General features: G+C 43.7%; 2 protein-coding genes across 2 annotated transcripts; one reads left to right on the top strand and one right to left on the bottom strand.

The window, feature by feature from the left end:
* The first annotated feature begins 6,832 nt into the window (after nucleotides 1-6,832).
* Nucleotides 6,833-8,296, top strand: LOC147441755 (uncharacterized). The gene has a single exon (XM_086483277.1). The coding sequence runs from the start codon at nucleotides 7,358-7,360 to the stop codon at nucleotides 8,288-8,290; it is 933 nt and encodes a 310-aa protein (XP_086339403.1). The 5' UTR covers nucleotides 6,833-7,357; the 3' UTR covers nucleotides 8,291-8,296.
* Nucleotides 8,297-8,964: 668 nt separating this feature from the next.
* Nucleotides 8,965-12,153, bottom strand: LOC147441754 (pentatricopeptide repeat-containing protein At2g39620-like). The gene is made up of 2 exons (XM_086483276.1): nucleotides 11,695-12,153; nucleotides 8,965-11,593 (listed from the first exon to the last, which is right to left on the bottom strand). Exons 1-2 carry the CDS (start codon nucleotides 11,725-11,727, stop codon nucleotides 8,969-8,971), a joined length of 2,658 nt encoding a protein of 885 aa, XP_086339402.1. The 5' UTR covers nucleotides 11,728-12,153; the 3' UTR covers nucleotides 8,965-8,968.
* Between the last annotated feature and the right edge of the window lie 5,569 nt (nucleotides 12,154-17,722).

The following is a 17,722-nucleotide window of genomic DNA, read 5'->3' as shown; positions in this document are numbered from 1 at the left end:
ATTACTTAGTGTGAAATGGAAAGATGGATAGCCCTAGAGTGATGGGCGTATATACAATGCTCGGGGGGAAAACCCTCCTAAAGAGGGAAAAAATGCCCCGGCGGTCCTAGTGTGTTCACACACATCACTACCACATGTATATGGTAACAAAGAGAAACGCACACAGCTTGGAGAAGACGAAGGAAGCTCAAGGCACACAATAGAGAGTGTATTACTTAGTGTGCAATGGAAAGATGGATAACCCTAGAGTGATGGGTGTATATACAATGCTCGGGGGAAAAACCCTCCTAAAGAGGGAAAAAATGCCCCGGCGGTCCTAGTGTGTTCACACACATCACTACCACATGTATATGGTAACAGTTCTTACATCTACCATATTTTTCCCTTACAGCTCCAAACTGATCTGCAGGTTTTGGCAAGCCTAGCAGACCCTAAAGGCTAAATGGAGACCAAACAAAAAGATTCACACTAAATTTCATTTTTTTCTTTAAGGTTCTCCTTGGTTTGGTCAAGTGCTAAAGGACTCCCTCTCACAAGGGGTGCCATAAATGCTTTAAGGCTGGGATTTCCCAGTGTGGGGGGATCTATTTCAGTCCCATCACCCACTCTCAGGAAAGGCCCTGCAGGGCAAATTCCCCATCTCCCCGAGGATGCAACTTGGTGTGTCAGCAGGTTACAGTTAATCTTGGTTAAGCTGCATCTTCCCCAAGATCTAATTTGTATAAGTCTCAACTTGCACAATTGGCTACAAACATCTACTTCACCTTCAAACCTGAAAAAGAAGTGCAAGAAAGTCTCAAAAAGCATCTCAATAAAAAGTGGAGGATGATGTGGAGCTGTAAGCAGTGGACATACATGTTTCTATGTAAATGGGCTTACCCAATAGCTATAAAGAACAGCTATCTGCTTTGGTTGATAAAGAACCAAGGGATTTGGACAGGGGAAAGAGCTACAAAACTTGGGATTTCAATTGGGATTTTCCCAAGATGCCAAAGTCAAGTAGAAAATGCCACTCATCCCTTCTTCAATTGTTCTGAATCTATCAATATTCTTTATCGTTATCTCCTATCTATAATGGCAATCAACTCACACTTAGTGGATGTCAAGGACTTATTTCTTGGAAATTGTAAAAGGTTAGATATTCCCACTTGGACAGTATAGAGGGGGATTATACTCTGGTTCATTTGGATAAGAAGGAATGTAGTACTGTTTTTGTCTCCTTCTGTTCACTCTTTTGATTTGCATTTTGAGCTCATGAAATGCTCAATCTCACTTTGTAATAAAGTCTCTACTCTACCTGATGAACCTTTTCCATCTGTCTCAAGCCTACAGAAGCTTCTAAAATGGCCTCAATGGAAGAAAAAGATACCATTGTTTTACTCTTCCCTTAGAGTCTTTGTGAAAGACATGTTTTTCATGTTGTAATCCTCTTTTCTTGGGGTGACTCTCCCCCGTGATGTGGGTCCATGTATACTTCTCAGTTTTACTTTTCATTCAATTTCTACTTTATCCCAAAAAAGAAAAGTTTTGGCAACGCTTAGACGTTCTTGGCCAGAAGTCCGAAATCTCTAGAATTGGGATTCTTCTACTCCCATTAGTCTCCGGTGTGACTCGTCTCTTAGGCTCGGTTTAGACTACACGATGGAACAAACAAGTGAGGGGCATGCCTCTGTTGTTAGCAAAATTCAATTGGACAAACTCGCAAGGGCTTGTTTTTGGGGCCACCAAAACCCAGACGGCCTCAACACCCTGAACATAGTCCTAGACGGATCTCGTTTCAACGTAGGATGCGGACACAACATTGAACCCACAGTCCCACTGAGCGTAAGCCAATGAATTATCCAGATGAGTTGACGCAACTCGTGGAAGTTTTGGCAAAAGTATTTTAAAAAACTACTATTTCCACTTTATGTGAACAACACCACTTGGCCAAACTTGCAAGGCTGCGTCGGCTTCGCGCAGTCCGAACTTTCCCTTGATTTGCCTATCATTCTCACAACATGCTCCTTAGGACTATTTAACAATTTATAGAAACAAGTCTTGTTTATGGCATCTAGGGTGCCCAAGTGGGGCATGAAAAGCAAAGGAATCTCAATCGTCAAAAAGGGGGGGGGGGGGGGTGTTCGAGGTCGATGGCAGCGTGGCGTGTTGCCAGACATGAACCCAAACAAGTTACGAATCAAGGGTATCATGCAACAAATGTAGTGCTACAACAACAAGTCTCTCTCTTCCTCTCAGGTTTCACACACACATACACTGCAGTGTGCAAACATGGACACTGGACAACACTCATTGCAGTCTCGCACACGCACACACATTGAATGTGTGAACATCATTCGTAGACATCACTTCTCTCTCTCACTCTAGTTTCTCTCTCGCGCACGTACACTGCGCAAACATGGAGCTTGTCGGACAGTAGGCCTACTAAATGTGAGCACATCGTGCAGTGCTCCTTGCAGAAGAAGGAGAAACGAACATGTGGATGCCTTCTTTGAGCTCAAAAATTATAAGCCGCATTATATGTAGTATAGATATAGATATAGATATATAGTATAGACTACTCATATTGAAAGTAATATTGAGCTTGGCATACACTTGACACCATAGGTTACATGCAAACTTTTTTTCTCTAACTGTTCAGGCAATCCGTGCTTTATAAATCGGTTTGAATGAGCAAATCTACCACCCATGGAGCTTCCATAGTCTCGGTTGTCGGAATGAAATGAGCCATGTCGCTCAAACGATGAACTACTACCAAGATAGCAACCTTTTCTTTGAGTAGTTCTTGATTTTGCTACAGTGAAATCCATGGATATATTTTGCCAAAGTTTAGGATTTCACAAACTAGGCAAGTCAACTCTTTGTGCTTTATGAACTCGACACTTAAGTCATTGCTAGATACACTTAATGGCTGCTCACTTGAGATTAGGCCACCAAAATTTTCTCTTTACTAACTCTCTATGCCACGATGGCCCACATGTGGAATACCATGGAAATCATATAAAAAAATTTATCACGACCTTTCTTCTAAAGAGGTTCCATATAAATTTTTGGTATTCGCTAAACCTCAAATCTAGTTGAGTGCAAAAGTAATTTAAAGTGATTTTTATGTACCATCAAGGTAATGAAACCATGAATTATATCATCATACAATTCTGGCTCATGTACCAGCCATTCTTTATATTGTGCTCCATATCCTTGTGTGGAGGCATCCAAAATGGAATCCTTGGGACATCCTTTTAATTTGTAATCCCATGTGAATCCATAGCATCAACCTTCTTTCATAGCCTTTTCTCTCCATTGTGAAGTGAACACTAAGTGATTATGGGCTCTCTCTTCCATTGTTGACACCTTTTTCTTTATGTATGAGAGATTTGAAATCATATGAGGCTCCTTTTACATCCTTTCCTAGATTGCATCACAAGGATATGAGTATTTCAAGGACAAGAAAACCTATTCCAAGAGGATTTTGTTCTAGGCACCATTGGGAAATTCTTGCAATCCTCTAAGACGAGCAAGCTCAATGGTCTCTTTCAATGTATTGCATTTCTCTTAATGCACTAGAGGCCTCAATGTCTCTTTCAATCCAAAAGAAAATTTATACATCTGTAAAAAATCTAGGATATGCTCCAAAACTTTAAAATGGTCTTTCTATGTTTGTCTATATGCTCTTGAATAGACAAATTTTTGTGATAGGAAAAAACACGCATCAAGATAGCATGACATCTATGCTTATCTAAAGGCACAAAGTTTTCACAAAACATGATTTAAAACCATTGCAAGTTTTAAGCGCACACCGGTCTTATCAACCTTGCACCACAAAACTATGCGTTGCATCAAGCAAATTATAAGCGGTATATTGTATTCTTATCTCTCCATCATCGATGTTTCAATTACATCAGCCGTGGCACTAAGCACTAAATCTCATGTTGGAGGCTTTAGAACCTTAAGTTAGGCTTCTTGGCCAAAAAACTATGAGGTCCAACCACATGATCATACATGCCTACATTTTCCTTTATAAGCTCAACTTGGGAATTTACTAATTTCTCTTTGCCTTCACATCTAGCTTCAACTAACTCCTACCTTTGACCATGAAAATCAAAACATTTAGTCCCTTATCTACAAGGGTCTCAGTTTCATTCGCTCTCAGGACTTGGAGAGGTAACTCTTCCACTATCTCTTCGTGCTTGTCAAATTCCATTCGATTTCACTATACTATTCAAACCACAAGCTCTATGTATGCCATGGGCAGCAACACAAACTTGGAATCATCTATTTTAACTCAAAATATATGCCTGAATTTACAAACACTACATCTTGAAGCGAAAAGATAAGAAGAGAAGTATTTGTGTATCTAACTTCTGCGAAATACGTTATCTTGCATCTTATGCAAATTTTGGATTGAATTAGCCTAGAGCTACCATTGGTTGAATAGCCTTGGGGCAAAGGGCCCAGTTTTGAGACACATTGTGTAAAAATAATCATTTTTAATATTTTGGAAGGGATTTTGTAGCTTTTGTCATTTTGAATATTTAGCCATTGCACCAGAATCCACATGAAAAGGTGAATCGGGTGATACCAAGCTCAATATTTTTTAGAAATTTTTTTAATGCTCCATTTGGGAAAATTTACTTTTGAGGCTTTTCAAAGCATTAAAGACACTCAAGGCCAGGTAATGGTACTCTTTCTAACAAATCACAACTTGACACATAAGCAAGATTCTAAAAATATTCCGAGTTTTTGGTCCCTAAATTGGGGGTATGCGTCTTTAACTTGGAGTTCAAATTTTTTTGTCTCTAAATTGGCTCTTTTACTCTCCTCTTTTTTTTAGTGGGTCATTATTGGCATACAATGTGATGACTACAATGTGGTTTCAAGAATCATGCCACTAGCGTGAAATGATACTAAACACAAAAACTTGGTTCCCACAGGGTCATATAAGGGTCCTTCATCGTTGTGTTTTTCAACCAAATTAAAAAGCTGACTTGATTGAAGCGTGCCCTGCAAGGTGCTTTACCAGTAGTTTGGGCACAAAATTAGTATAGCTCTGGGAGAGGTTTTGTGTGACTTTGAGGGTCTCGAATACATGGCAGCACTTTGGTTTTGTGAGGCCCCCAGACAGTCTTGCCTTCATCCTTACAGTGGCAGACAGGCAGAGGAGTGGGAGCACGATGCTCCACAACCGAGAGAGGGTCTTGTTGGACTCAGCACTCAGAGAGAGGGTAGACGCTCTCTGGACAGAGAGCATGGACATACAGGATTCTCCTGCTGACAGAGTGGCCTCGGGCCTAGCTCAGATCAGCCATTTTTTTCTTCAGGAGTCTCTGGCTCACCGGGCTGCAGCGAGAGAGGCGGAGCAGCGTCTCAAACGAGGCATTGCTTCACTACAGAGGATGCAGGAGCAGCATCCAGACAGTCCTTGGTTGGAGGAGCAGTTACAGCAGGCTCGATAGGAGCTTGCTAGCACAGAGGAGAGGCGACATGAGTTTGCTTTCTGCCGGGCATCTCAGTGGACTCAGGTGGGTGACAGAGTGACTGGTGCTTTCTTTGAGACAGTGGGACCTCGGCACTCGCATGCCAAGGTCAGTCAATTGAGGAGGCCCGGCGGGTCAGTTGCTTATGAGCCCAAGGATATGCGTGCAATTGCTACTGACTTCTACCATAAGCTACTGTCTGCAGAGCCCCAGTCAAAGCGGCAGGATACATGCAGGGAGCAAGTTTGGGCACAGATGCCTTGTCTTGTGACTGAGGAGATGCGTCAGAGGCTAGAGATGCCACTTCAGCTTGAAGAGCTGCACACGGCTCTTAGGACCCTCACGCGTGGCAGCTGTCCAGGTGAGGATGGGTTGACTCCCAGCTTTTTCTTGGAGTACTGGAACATGCTTGGCCCAAATCTCTGTAGTGCTTTTTAGTACATTTTGCACACAAGAGTGTTGCCTGATAGCATGAGTGAGGGCTTGATTTACCTCATTCTCAAGGAGGGTGGCTCCTTGGATGAGATTCGACAGTGGCGTCCCATCACCATCCTCAACTCAGCCTACAAAATTCTTACCAAGGCTCTGAGTTTGAGGATTTAGCCACTTTTAGAGAGCCTTATACATGGGACCCAGACAGGTTTTGTCAAGGAACGCAGTATCCTTGACAACATCTTTTCTTTTTGGGAGGCTTCTGTCCTGGCACGGCTCCGTGGTGAGGACCTCGTGATTCTTCTTCTCAATTTTAAGAAGACATACGACAGAGTTGACTGGGACTTTCTAGAGGGCACTCTACGGATGGGCTTCTCAGATGCTTGGATCAGAGGGGTGTCAACCTTGTACAAACAGGCTCCCAGTCAAGTACTTTTGGCAGGAGGTAGAGGCGATCGCTTCATGTTTACACGCTCGGCCAGACAAGGTTGTCCTCTTGCCCCCTTTCTCTTTCTGTTCTATGCGGAAGCGATGAGCAAATTTTTGGTGTCACAACAGGTTGGTCTACGGGGCTTAGCACTCCCTATTCGGGGAGATGAACTATTGGACGTTGAGTTTGTCGATGACTTAGCCTTGTATCTAGATGGCCAGGAGGCCAATCTTCATAGATGTGAGCAGGCTTTGACGACCTTCTACTATGCATCGAGCGTACTAATCAACTGGAGAAAGACTGTGGCTTTCTCGGTTGGTAGTGCTCCTATGCCAAATTGGATGCCAGGAGAGGGCTTCAGGTGGATTCCCCCAGGGACTGCAATTCGGTACTTGGGTTGTCAGGTTGGTTTGGACTTGTCTCCCGAGCAGCAGATTACTCCCCTTCTCCTATCCATCAGGAGAAAGTTGTTACATTGGAGCTCAACACGACTTTCTCTGGCTGACAGAGTAGTAATTGCCAACAAGGTGTTGTTGGCGACTATGTGGTACATCACTTCCTGCTGGATCTTCTCGAGTTCTTGTATCAACCAGGTAGAGAGACTGATCAAGAACTTCCTTTGGTAAGGACAAGACACTCAGATAGCCCAAGCCAAGGTGGCTTGGCACGTCATCACGCTTCCTTGTTCTCAGGGAGGGCTTGGGATCATTGATCCAGCACAGCACAGCACAGCAGAGCCCTTCTTGGGAAGTTCATCGTCAGAGAACTTCCAGGTGAGGAGCCCTGAAAGGAGCTCTTGCTACAACAGCTTCGTGCCAAGGTGCCTCAGTCAAGAGGCCCTTGGTAACCTTCGACCAGATGGATCTTTACAGAGATGCGCAGAGTTGGTTTGAGCAGGAGACTGGAGGATCGCTTCGCTGTGAGCTTGCTTCGATCTTGGGAGCTCTTGCGGCGAGGCCTGGAGCAGAGACAGCCTACTTGCACGGAGGAGTGCCTACGATAGCCCCTTATCTGGAATCCCATGGTTAGCACTCAGAGAGGCTACTTGGTTGGTAGTCGGCCTTATGTTTCCTTGGGTCCCATGGCAACAGGTCCAACGCGCTCTCTAGGTGATTGGCTAGAGTTCACAAGTTTGTCAGAGGAGGTACAGGGGTTCAAGCTACAGGGCATGAGAGGGGTGCAGAGCATGTGTCAAGACATTGCAGAGTCAATTCAAGTTGAGTGGCTCACGTCTCTCGAGCTAGTAGCACTCCAATGGATGGGAGCCTTCACACGACTAGAGATTCTCGTCTCAGTCAAGGCCTGCTCAGAGACTGTCCCAACCCTGTTCTTCAAGTTGCAAGGTGAGGAACGACTTCAGCGAGTTGCAGTAGAGGCCCCGCAGGTAGCAGAGTGTTGTTTTCAAAGGATCCGAGTAGTGGGCATCTGCGAGAGAACTTGCGTCATAGACCCTGACCCAACAGCTCTTGAGACTGGACACTGGAGGCTGTGGGCTTGGGAGTGTTGTCCACTGGCACGAGTACAGTGGGATCCTGGTGAGTGGCTATGTAGGGACCCCTTCTCTTCTACAGACCACCCAGGAGTCCCGTTCTTTCAGTACACTGTTCGACGGGGACGTCATATACTCGCAGCACAGAAAGAGGCCCGCCCCGCTGCAGCACGTCATTGGCCAGAGGAGGGTCTCACAGTTGAGTTCTTGGCAGCCTTTTGGGAGAGGCTGTGGGAATCCAGACAGCTGAGGCTAGTCACCTTGTTTCAGTGGCTAGTCGCACACAGAGCTACAACAGTAGGGAGCTGGCTAGTGCATAGTGGTCTCTCGAACCCATGTGCAGCTTGTGACCATTTGGTGGAGAGTCAACATCACTGTCTTTGGGACTGCCCCTCGGCCCAACAAGTGTGGCTACGAATTCTTCGGCTGATGCCTGCTCTCTCCACGGCTCGACAGTACACTTAGGGGGCAGCGGCTTGGTCCACCCTCATGGGCCCGGCACTTCAGTTTAAGCTATCTTCCACCAACAGGATGATAGTGATGCAAGGGGGGCGACCTACACTCCAGCCTGCTACAGAGCTTACTCCACAGGAGGGGGTGCAGTGAGAGAGAGGAGTGCTGGGAGCTCATCAGTGGCCTGACACTTTGGTTCATCTAGCAAGCCCGCTATTTCCGCATCTTTTAGGCTCGCACTGTGCCACCAGCAGAGACTGTTCGTGACTTTTGGCTAGAGCTGATCCATACTCTCAGAGGACAGCTCGAGGGACTACAGGGCAGCTCCGACCGCATGCATGCGGGAGCGCCGCGAGGCTTTCCTTCGACTCTGGTGCCCTGGGCCTTTCTACACCATAGTCCAGGGTGTGCTCAGATGGCACTACCGTCCACCTGTGTGGCTCTTCCCTCCTCCCATCTCTTGATTTAGCCTCATTGTATATATGCTGTTTTTTCATTGGGAGAGTCTCCCCCATCATGTTTGTTGTAGCCCTCTCTTGCAGAGGTGGTTGTAGCCCTATGGGCAGTTTTCATTAACTAACAGAAGGATCTTTTTCTCGGAAAAAAAATATAAAAATTAGTATAGCTCATGGTCAGCTTTGGCATCAATGTCAAGCACGAGCACTCAGTAGACAAGCTGCAGCCTTGCCCTCAATCAAGGCCCATCAAACTTCTGAAGGCCTGCCTGCCGAGCACTACGTCTTGCCATCTACAAGCAGCACCGAGCATGGTTGTCCATGCAACCACATTTGGTTGGAAAGGCATCTCTTCTAGCAGTACAACACTGTTTTCCAATTGACCTGCACGAGCCACAAGATCGACGATGCAGCTGAAGTGTTCAAATGCTACACCATTGTCCTCCCTGCTAAATGTATCAAAAAACAGTAACCCTTCGTATATGAGACCGCCATGACTGCAAACAACAAGAACACTGAGATAAGACACCCCATCTAGTCGTATTCCTTCGTTCTCCATCCTTTCGAGTAGCTGAAAGACGCTGTTGCTGTCTCCTTGGCAAGCAAAGCCCGTGATTAGAGTAGTCCAAGATATTGCACTTTCAAGTGGCAGCCTCTCAAAGTGCTCTTGTGCTTCAAGCAGGTAGCCACACTTTGCATACATGTCTATTAAAGCATTTCCAACGGAACAATCTGTTTCCAATCCTTTTTTTATCATCTCAACATGTATGGCTTGGCCACTGCTTATAGCACCAAGGGCACCTGCCGCTTTTGAACTGCATACTAAGGTAACACTATTTGGGGAAATGTTGTCAAGGTACATGGTCTCAAGACATCCCAGTGCTTTCTCAAACTGTCCATGTTCTACAAAGACAGTCATTAATGCAGTCCACAAGACTACATTCCTACATGAGGATTTGTTAAGAAGCTGTTCAGCCTCTGCAACAGAGAGAACATGCCCATATAGTACAACCAGAGCACTTGCAATCCAAAGATCATTGTCAAACCCCTTTTTGATGAGTGAAGTGTGCACTCCAAAGCCCCAGTCCTTCGAACCTGGGCTGTTGTGTGCCCTTGACATGAAGACCAATGTACTACTACTAGGATAAACTCCATCAAGCTCCATGTGCTTAAAACACCTTGATAAATTCTCAGGCCATCCATGCGCCTGATATGCTTCAGCTAAAGCAGTCCAAGCGTATTCATCACGGACATTCAGCTTCTCAAAAACGAGTTGACCTTCCTCCAGGGCACCACATTTAGTATACATGCCCATCACACAAGCTCCAACAAACTGATCTGTGTCAAAGCCTAGTTTGATAAGTTCGCCATGGAGTCTACAGCCTGTAGTGAAATCTTGTAAGCAGGTACATGCATTAAGACAAAAAGCATATGTGATCGCAGTTGGCGACACTCCCTCTTGTTGCATCTGCATGAAGCATTCAAGAGCTTCAGCACCATGTCCCTGTTCAACATACCCACTAAGAAGTGATGTCCATGACACTGCATCATGAACCATCTGCTCATTGAACATTTGAGATCCCACCTCAAATGCTCCAGACTTTATATACATGTCCATCAAACTAGTTTCAATGCAATCAACTTTCTCCATGCCCCTTTTCATTATTTCCATGTGTAGCTCTAGTCCTTTTGGCAGATCTTGAATTGCACAGCATGCCTTCATACTTAAGACGAAAGTAACAGCATTGGCTAGTGCACCCTTGGCATGCATCTGATTGAAAGAGAGAAGGACTTTGTCAGCAAGTCCATGCTGAGAATAGCCTGAGATAAGAGCGTTCCATGAAAAAATGTCACGGATCAGGAGAATGTCAAATATTTTACCTGCCTCTTGTAAAAGACCCCGCTTTCCATAAACATCCAGCAAGCTATTGCTGATAAATGGATCTCTATCAAAACCTTTTATGGTAATCTCAATGTACAAGTTTTGGGTGCTTTCTATACTTTTTACATTGCCACAACCTTTCACACAGCAGGCATAGGTCATGGCATTTGGGCACGTGCCTTCAAGTTGCATTTGTTGAAGGCACCTTAATACTTCTTCGCCATAACCATGCTGAGCGTACCCCACAATCAGTGATGTCCAGCAAACAACACTCTTCACTGTCAGCACACTTAGAACATGCCCTGCTTCAGCGAGCAATCCGCATTTTGAATACATATGCAACAATGTTCCATCCACACGAAAGTCCTTTTCATACCCTTTCTTGATGACCTCTGCATGTAATTCTTGACCGATGCTTAGTGTTCCCAGGTTGCCACAGACTTTTAAAGAGCAAGTGAATGTGACAGCATTAGGGCAGATGCCCTGTCTTCGCAACGTGTCTAAGCAGTCTAACGCATCCATACTGTCTTCATACCCTGCTATAAGGGCATTCCAAACAACTACATCCCCATGTGTTGCAACCGACAATAAATGCCTGGCTTCTTGATATGAGAAGCATTTTGCATACATGTCCACCAAACTACTAGAAATAAAAGAATCATTCTCAATGCCATATTTGACAATTTTGGCATGTATATATTTCCCTTTGTCTAGCTTTTTCAATGCAGCACAAGCTTTTAAGACAGCTTGGAATGTATAGATGCTGAAGCAAACAGAATCCTCCTGCATTTTCTGAAATAAATGCAGAGCGCATTCAAAATCTTCATGTTCTACCCAGCCTTGAATCAAAGACGTCCATGAATGCTCATTGCGATGGACAAGCTTCGCGAACAGTTCTTGGGCCTCTTGCATGCTTCCACATTCTACAAGCATGGGAATGATATAGTTACCGAGCACTTTGTGTGTTTCGAGTCCATTCTGTTGAATAAGCAACAGAACCCGGTGAGCATTGGTGAGGCTCTTTTCTCTCCTGCAAGTTTGAACGAAGCCAATAAACTTCTCAATGACAGGAAGCTCACCCATGCATTTGAAAGAACAAGATGGCTTTGCATAATTCAGTGATCATGCTGAGTGCTTTACAGAAGAGCTCAAAGGCAATCAACAGATGAATATCTGTCAGCACGTCCAAGAGATTGCCAATGAATATTCTCCAGGGCTTGACAACCCAAACGCTGTAACCCTCTACATTTGCGACTCCTAGTTGACAGCTCTACATTTGCGACTCCTAGTTGACAGGCCCGCGGAAACAGCTTTGCCTCACGAACAAGAGGGCACGTCCCAAGTTCTGTTTCCATACTATCAAACAGCCCCACTGCCATTTCTCATAAAAGCGGAAGCACAACTCTCTCTCTCTCTCTCTCTCAACCACGAAGCCTGCCTTCGGGTATGGTATCGAAAGTAAGAGATCCGCCGAGAGATCTTTTGTCTCGCCTTCCTCTCTATACACGTCTATCCAACTAGAGTGCTTCGTTAGCTGCGTCCGCATCGAATGAAGATTGTGCAAAATATTGGAAACTATATATGCCATTTCAATGTTCTCAAATGAAAATATTTTGATTATTTGATGCTATTAATTATGTCTATGGTATTTATTAATTGGGAAGAGAGACATGAAAATGACGAGAGAGAGAGAGAGAGAGAGAGAGAGAGAAGGATTTTATCAAAGCATGTTAGATTTTTTAACATGAGAGTGTGTTTGCGATGCCAATTTGTCGTGGTTCAAAGATATACCTCACAAAAATGGAATACCGGTCGTAGTGCTTCAGAGGGATACCATGCACAAAACCACGAGGAGGGTTAGAGTTTTGTCAAGCTCAATGTTTATGATCATACAAGATGTCAATGTTATTAATTGTTTGTTGTTTCATTTTTATATTTCAAAAAAAAGAAAACATGCAAGTCTCCTTGCATGGGGGCCTTTGCACAATCCACCCCAATTTTTATAACACAAGGGAACGTGCCATTCCCACGACAGCGTGCAATTTTTAGTGCGTTCATTAACTACGTTCTCAGTGTCAAAAATCAAAAAATGATAATTCTTACTCATCGCACGATTGAATGTCTATCGCCAATGCACTTCCTTGCATCAGTGATGTTGGTCTCTCCTGCACTTAACCCGCTCAAGTGATGATATCCCAAGAAGGATACCCTTTAAGAAACTTTTGTGTCATTGTGAGGATAACACATTTTGTATACATACCAATCAAACCACCACCAAGCATGAAATCATACCCCCAATAAACGTTGACTAGCAATCACATCGTGAATTCTGATACCCATGTGAAAGTCTTTCATAAGGCCACATGCCTTCAAGGTGTAAGCATAGGTGAATGTATTTGGGGAAAGAGGTTCCGTAAAAAAAGTCAAAGAGCTTTCTTGTGACGGGCATATTGGGTATATCTTGCAACCAACACCTTGCAGGTGATGACATTCCAGAGAGAATGAGAATCAATAACTTTTCATCTTTTCATGCTTTCATGATAGTACCGCATTTGGCGTACATATCAACCAAGCACTACCAAGCATGACCCATGTCAAGAGCTTGCATAAGGCCACTGGCCTTCAAGGTGCAAGCATATGTGAATAAATTTGGAGAAAAGTCTTTTGTTTGCATCCGCTTCTTGAGCTACCCTAGCACAATAAAGTTGGGCATATTCATCAATCAATGCCTTCAAGGTGATGACATTCCGGAGGGAAAGCCCATGAAGAGCTTTTTTTGGTTTCGTGGGAGCACCACATTTGACATACAAGTAGACCAAAGCACCGCCAAGTACGATATTTCTTCACCAACAATCCCTTATCAACAATCTCAATGTGAGAAACTTTCACTTTGCATTTGTCTAAAGCAACCCAGAGTACTCCAAGAGACCTCACTTCGCATCTGGTGAAAGTAGACCAGATCTTTTTTTCCATACCCATATCAGAGCGAATTTTTAAGCCCATATCACGATCTTGCATAGAGCCACATGCCTTCAAGATGCATGCATAGGTGATTGTATCTGGACAAAGGCCCTCACTTTGCATCCACTGAGAATAGCCGAGAGCTTTCCATCCCTGGTCCTATTATGTGTATCCTGCAATCAGTTAACACCATTCCGAATAGTAAGCTCCTTAAGAACCTGCAGAAAACAACCCAAAGCTCCCGGTGCGGCCCTTTGTCGGGCATATCGTGCAATCATAGCATGCCAAGATACAATATCGTGCACCACATTTAGCATATATATCGACCAAGGCATTGCCAAGCATGACAATTTTTTGCAACAACCCCTATTAAAGACAATTTGCAAGCCCATATTGGCATCTTGCGTACAACAAGATGCACAAGTATGTGATTGCATCTGGAGAGAGGCCCCTGCTTTGCATCCCTTGAAAACAACCAAGAGCTTTGTGGCCCTGCTCCTGTTGTATGTATCCTGCAACTAGTTAACGCCGTTCCGAATAGTAGGCTCCTCAAGCACCTGTAGAAAACAGCACAGAGCTCCCGTCGCGGCCGTTGTTGGGCATATCCTGCAATCATAGCATTCCAAAAGACAACATCCCGCACCACATTTGGCATAGATATTGACCAAGGCACCCAGGGGATGCACTCTATATACAAAACAAGACGCCACCTGCGAGTGAACAACATTGATAAAACCCCTATATACGACTCATATTAGGGAATATAACCCCCCTTTCTACGCTTATACGACAATCAATGAAGAAAACTATCATACCCCTATCTTAGGTCTCACATGATCTAATTGAGTAAAAGTAGTCAAAGAGTGTGTAGCATAGTGACTGGCAATGTACTAACGAACCACTTATGTTGATAACTAGATGTACCCTCAATGTGTCTTAGTTTGACTTTCTTACTATGTGCCTAATCAGCCTGCACTCTGGCTACGCGTCCAATTCTGACCCATCCAAAGCTGGTGTAAATCAACCCTTGACCTTATCCAAATCAACCCTTATCTATGACTGGCTTGATGAAAAATTTGATGTGTGACCTGATAAAACACTTCCCCTAAATTCATCCAAATTCTAGTGCACATCGGTGACCAATCGTTACAAGTAATCAACCCAAATCAGGTCTTCCCCCGCCCTTCCCCCTAAATACGATACCCCCCTCCCTTATTTTTAAGCTTGGGAGATAAATTATTGGGGGCATGCCCCTAACTTATATGCTTACGTAACTTGTAAAAACCCCCCCTCCCAAGAAATGGACCCTATTTTGATGAATTTTTTACACAAGGTTCCAATCCGAATTGGAAAACAATTTTAAAATGAAAATCGTAGCTTATGAGCTGAAGGTTTTGCCCATATTTTTACTTTTTTATTTGGAGCCACGGTTGAGGAGATATGATCAAAATATTGGACCCCAGTCTGCCCACATCATGCAGGGACAGCTCATTTCCAACTTTTCCAATTCCTGTTCACACTGGCTCCTCTCTTCTTGTGTAAACCCTTGTGGGTTCCCTTCACCTTTAAAAGGGGACCTCTTCTTCCTTGGAAAGAACTCAAGCATCCAAGCCATTGATGAGAGGAATTCATGAGGGAGTGAGTAGTAACGCCTAATTGTACTTAGCCATTAACATAAGCCCAAGCCTACACTTTTTTCTAGAGGGAGACTAGCCATTCTTGCAACAAGCTAACCTTGGAAGATCAACTCTAATCAAAGAAGGTCTTGCACTTGGTGTATCAATCAAAGTGGAATTATCCACTCTTCTTCTCTCTCCCATCAATAATGGTGCCGAAGGGTTTCAAGTAAGATGTATTCTACATTGATGTTTTCTTGATTTCTTGTTGTTTTCATTTTCATCTCTAATCCAACATATACATATATATGTATCTAATCTCATCTCCTTAACCAAACCTATGTCTCTCATTCTTAGTAATTCATCCTCTCTAGGTTCTCTTTGCTACAGGTACATCTCTCCCCGCAGTATCCTTATTGCCTACGGGCAAGAATAGGGCTTGGGAGGGAAACTTCTCATCTCTTCACTTCTCTCATATCTACATTTCTCACATACTATCCTAGATGAATAACCCACATGATGATCATTTCTATCGCTTTCACTCTGTACGATCTATTAGAATTAACGTAAAGATTAGTCGTAAAATACACTTTCAACAACGTATAGTGTTTCTCTTCGGCCCTGAAAGGCTCAATGAAATACTTCTATCACCGGATTCCATCATACTACCTCTCATAGACTATAATTTTTCTTTTGATGTAAGCGTAGTTATCTTGCTATGAACCAAGAGGATTTGTACACACAATTAATCCCAATCACTAGACAAAATATCTATATTATGGTAAGCACAAAACTACAATTCCAAAGAACAATTCGTAGCCTATTTGGTCAGCCAAGATTGAATGCCATTAACTCATCCATTAACCCTTTCATATTACCCATGATACGATATGACCATAGCCTTGATGTTTTCATCTTCGTATTGTTTTAACATTCTCTTTTGCGTTCTTTCTTTGTGTGTGTGTGAGTGCAAGAGAGAAAGAGCGAGTCTTCTTTGATTGCACTTCTTTCCAAACCCTAGTCTTCATGGCATCTATGGTTTAACTCCTTCATATAGTTTTTGTTGAGTTCTCTCACAAACTCTCACAGCCATAAGCCCGGTGCTTTCTTGGCAAGACCGCAAATTTCTCGACATATTTTTGGTGAACCCGACGCGAATCTGCTAGGGTGAGAGTTTGTGGATAACCATGGGTGATCACGTTGAGCAACAGGGTATGCATTTTGACCTAGCAACAATGCAAATGTTTCAAGCATTTGCAATGTTCATGCAACAACAACATGCTACTGAAAGGGAGATTTCAGCAACGAAGGCCATACAAGCGGTCGTCAACAGAATGGATCAGTTCAATGGCAAAGATGTAACCAAGTACTTATGTGAGTATGTGAAGGAGATGGAGCTGCATCGCGTGTCAGAAGGTGAGATGATTCAAAGCTTTGAGCTAGTTGTTGCTCCAGAAATTAGGGAGCATGTTAGGGCAATTAAAGATGGGCATGGGAGAAATTGGGAAGAACTCAAAGTAGCTTTAAAAGAGGAATATTTCATGGAGGACTCTGAGAGAGTGACCAAAAGGACATTCTTAAAATGGGTAGTCAAGCCAAAGCAAGGACTATCAATAACAGAACTACTTACGGACTTTGAGCGGCGCTATGCACAACTCACAAGGACTGAAAGGGCCACACTAGATGCAAAGAAGATAGATCTTTTCTTACAAGCTGCAGGTAAAGAGTTTCAAGAAAATTTGGAGCTTCTTCTTGAAGATAAAGATGCTGAGCAAGGACTAAAGACCGACTGGAATGAGGTTGAAGGTGCTGTCTCATTGCTTGCCAAACGACAAAGAAGAAGGGACAAGATGGTACTAAACACTACAAGTCCTTCCACCTCAACTCCTAACAAAATGGTAAAGCCTACTTTTATCGCTCCTAAGTTTGATGAGTCCATGCTAGATGAGCTTGTGAAGGGAATGCGTGACTTGAAGGTGAAGCTTGCATGGCTTGAAGAAAAAGGCCAACCATCAGGGCCACTTCCTAGGCACAGACAACAGCCCAAAGAAGGGTTTGTTAATAGATGTATTTGGTGTGATAGTACAGACCATGTAAGAAGGGATTGTGATGATTTTAGTGATGCTTTGTCAAAAGATGTTGTCTTTTTTAAGGATGGTAAAATCCACTTAAGAGAGACACGTCTACCCTTGAGAACTAACTTTGGGAAGGGGGGAATGCAAACCATATGGCAACCAAGCATGCCACCTCTTCAGTTGAGGCAGCTACTTATGGAGTAAAAATTGAACATTTCTGTGATGAAGAGGTGAGTGACCATCATGGTCAAATTTGGCCAAATGTCATGCAATTAGCTAAAAAGGGAAAGCTTACAAAAGAGATTCTACATGAAGCAGGTGATTGCATACGTGTAGAAACAGGATGGAATGATCCAGTGGACTCATTGTCAGTGCATGCTTACATTACAAAATGCCAACAAAATGAGGCAACTGTAGAAGAGAAGCGCAGACGTGAGAATGCTGATGAAGGACCA

The sequence above is a fragment of the Adiantum capillus-veneris genome, chromosome 15 (assembly GCF_014529385.1).
Source record: "Adiantum capillus-veneris isolate H3 chromosome 15, ASM1452938v2, whole genome shotgun sequence".
Taxonomy (NCBI): Eukaryota; Viridiplantae; Streptophyta; class Polypodiopsida; order Polypodiales; family Pteridaceae; genus Adiantum; species Adiantum capillus-veneris.
The sequence above is the reverse complement of the archived record's forward strand: the minus strand, read 5'-3'. Positions and strand labels throughout refer to the sequence as shown.

Coding starts and splice junctions, on each gene's coding strand:
- LOC147441755 (XM_086483277.1), top strand. CDS start 7,358: ATGGTTAGCACTCAGAGAGGCTACTTGGTTGGTAGTCGGCCTTATGTT.
- LOC147441754 (XM_086483276.1), bottom strand. CDS start 11,727: ATGCAAAGCCATCTTGTTCTTTCAAATGCATGG. Junction 11,594..11,694: donor TTGTTCTTTCAAATGCATGG/GTGAGCTTCCTG, acceptor CTTATTCAACAG/AATGGACTCGAAACACACAA.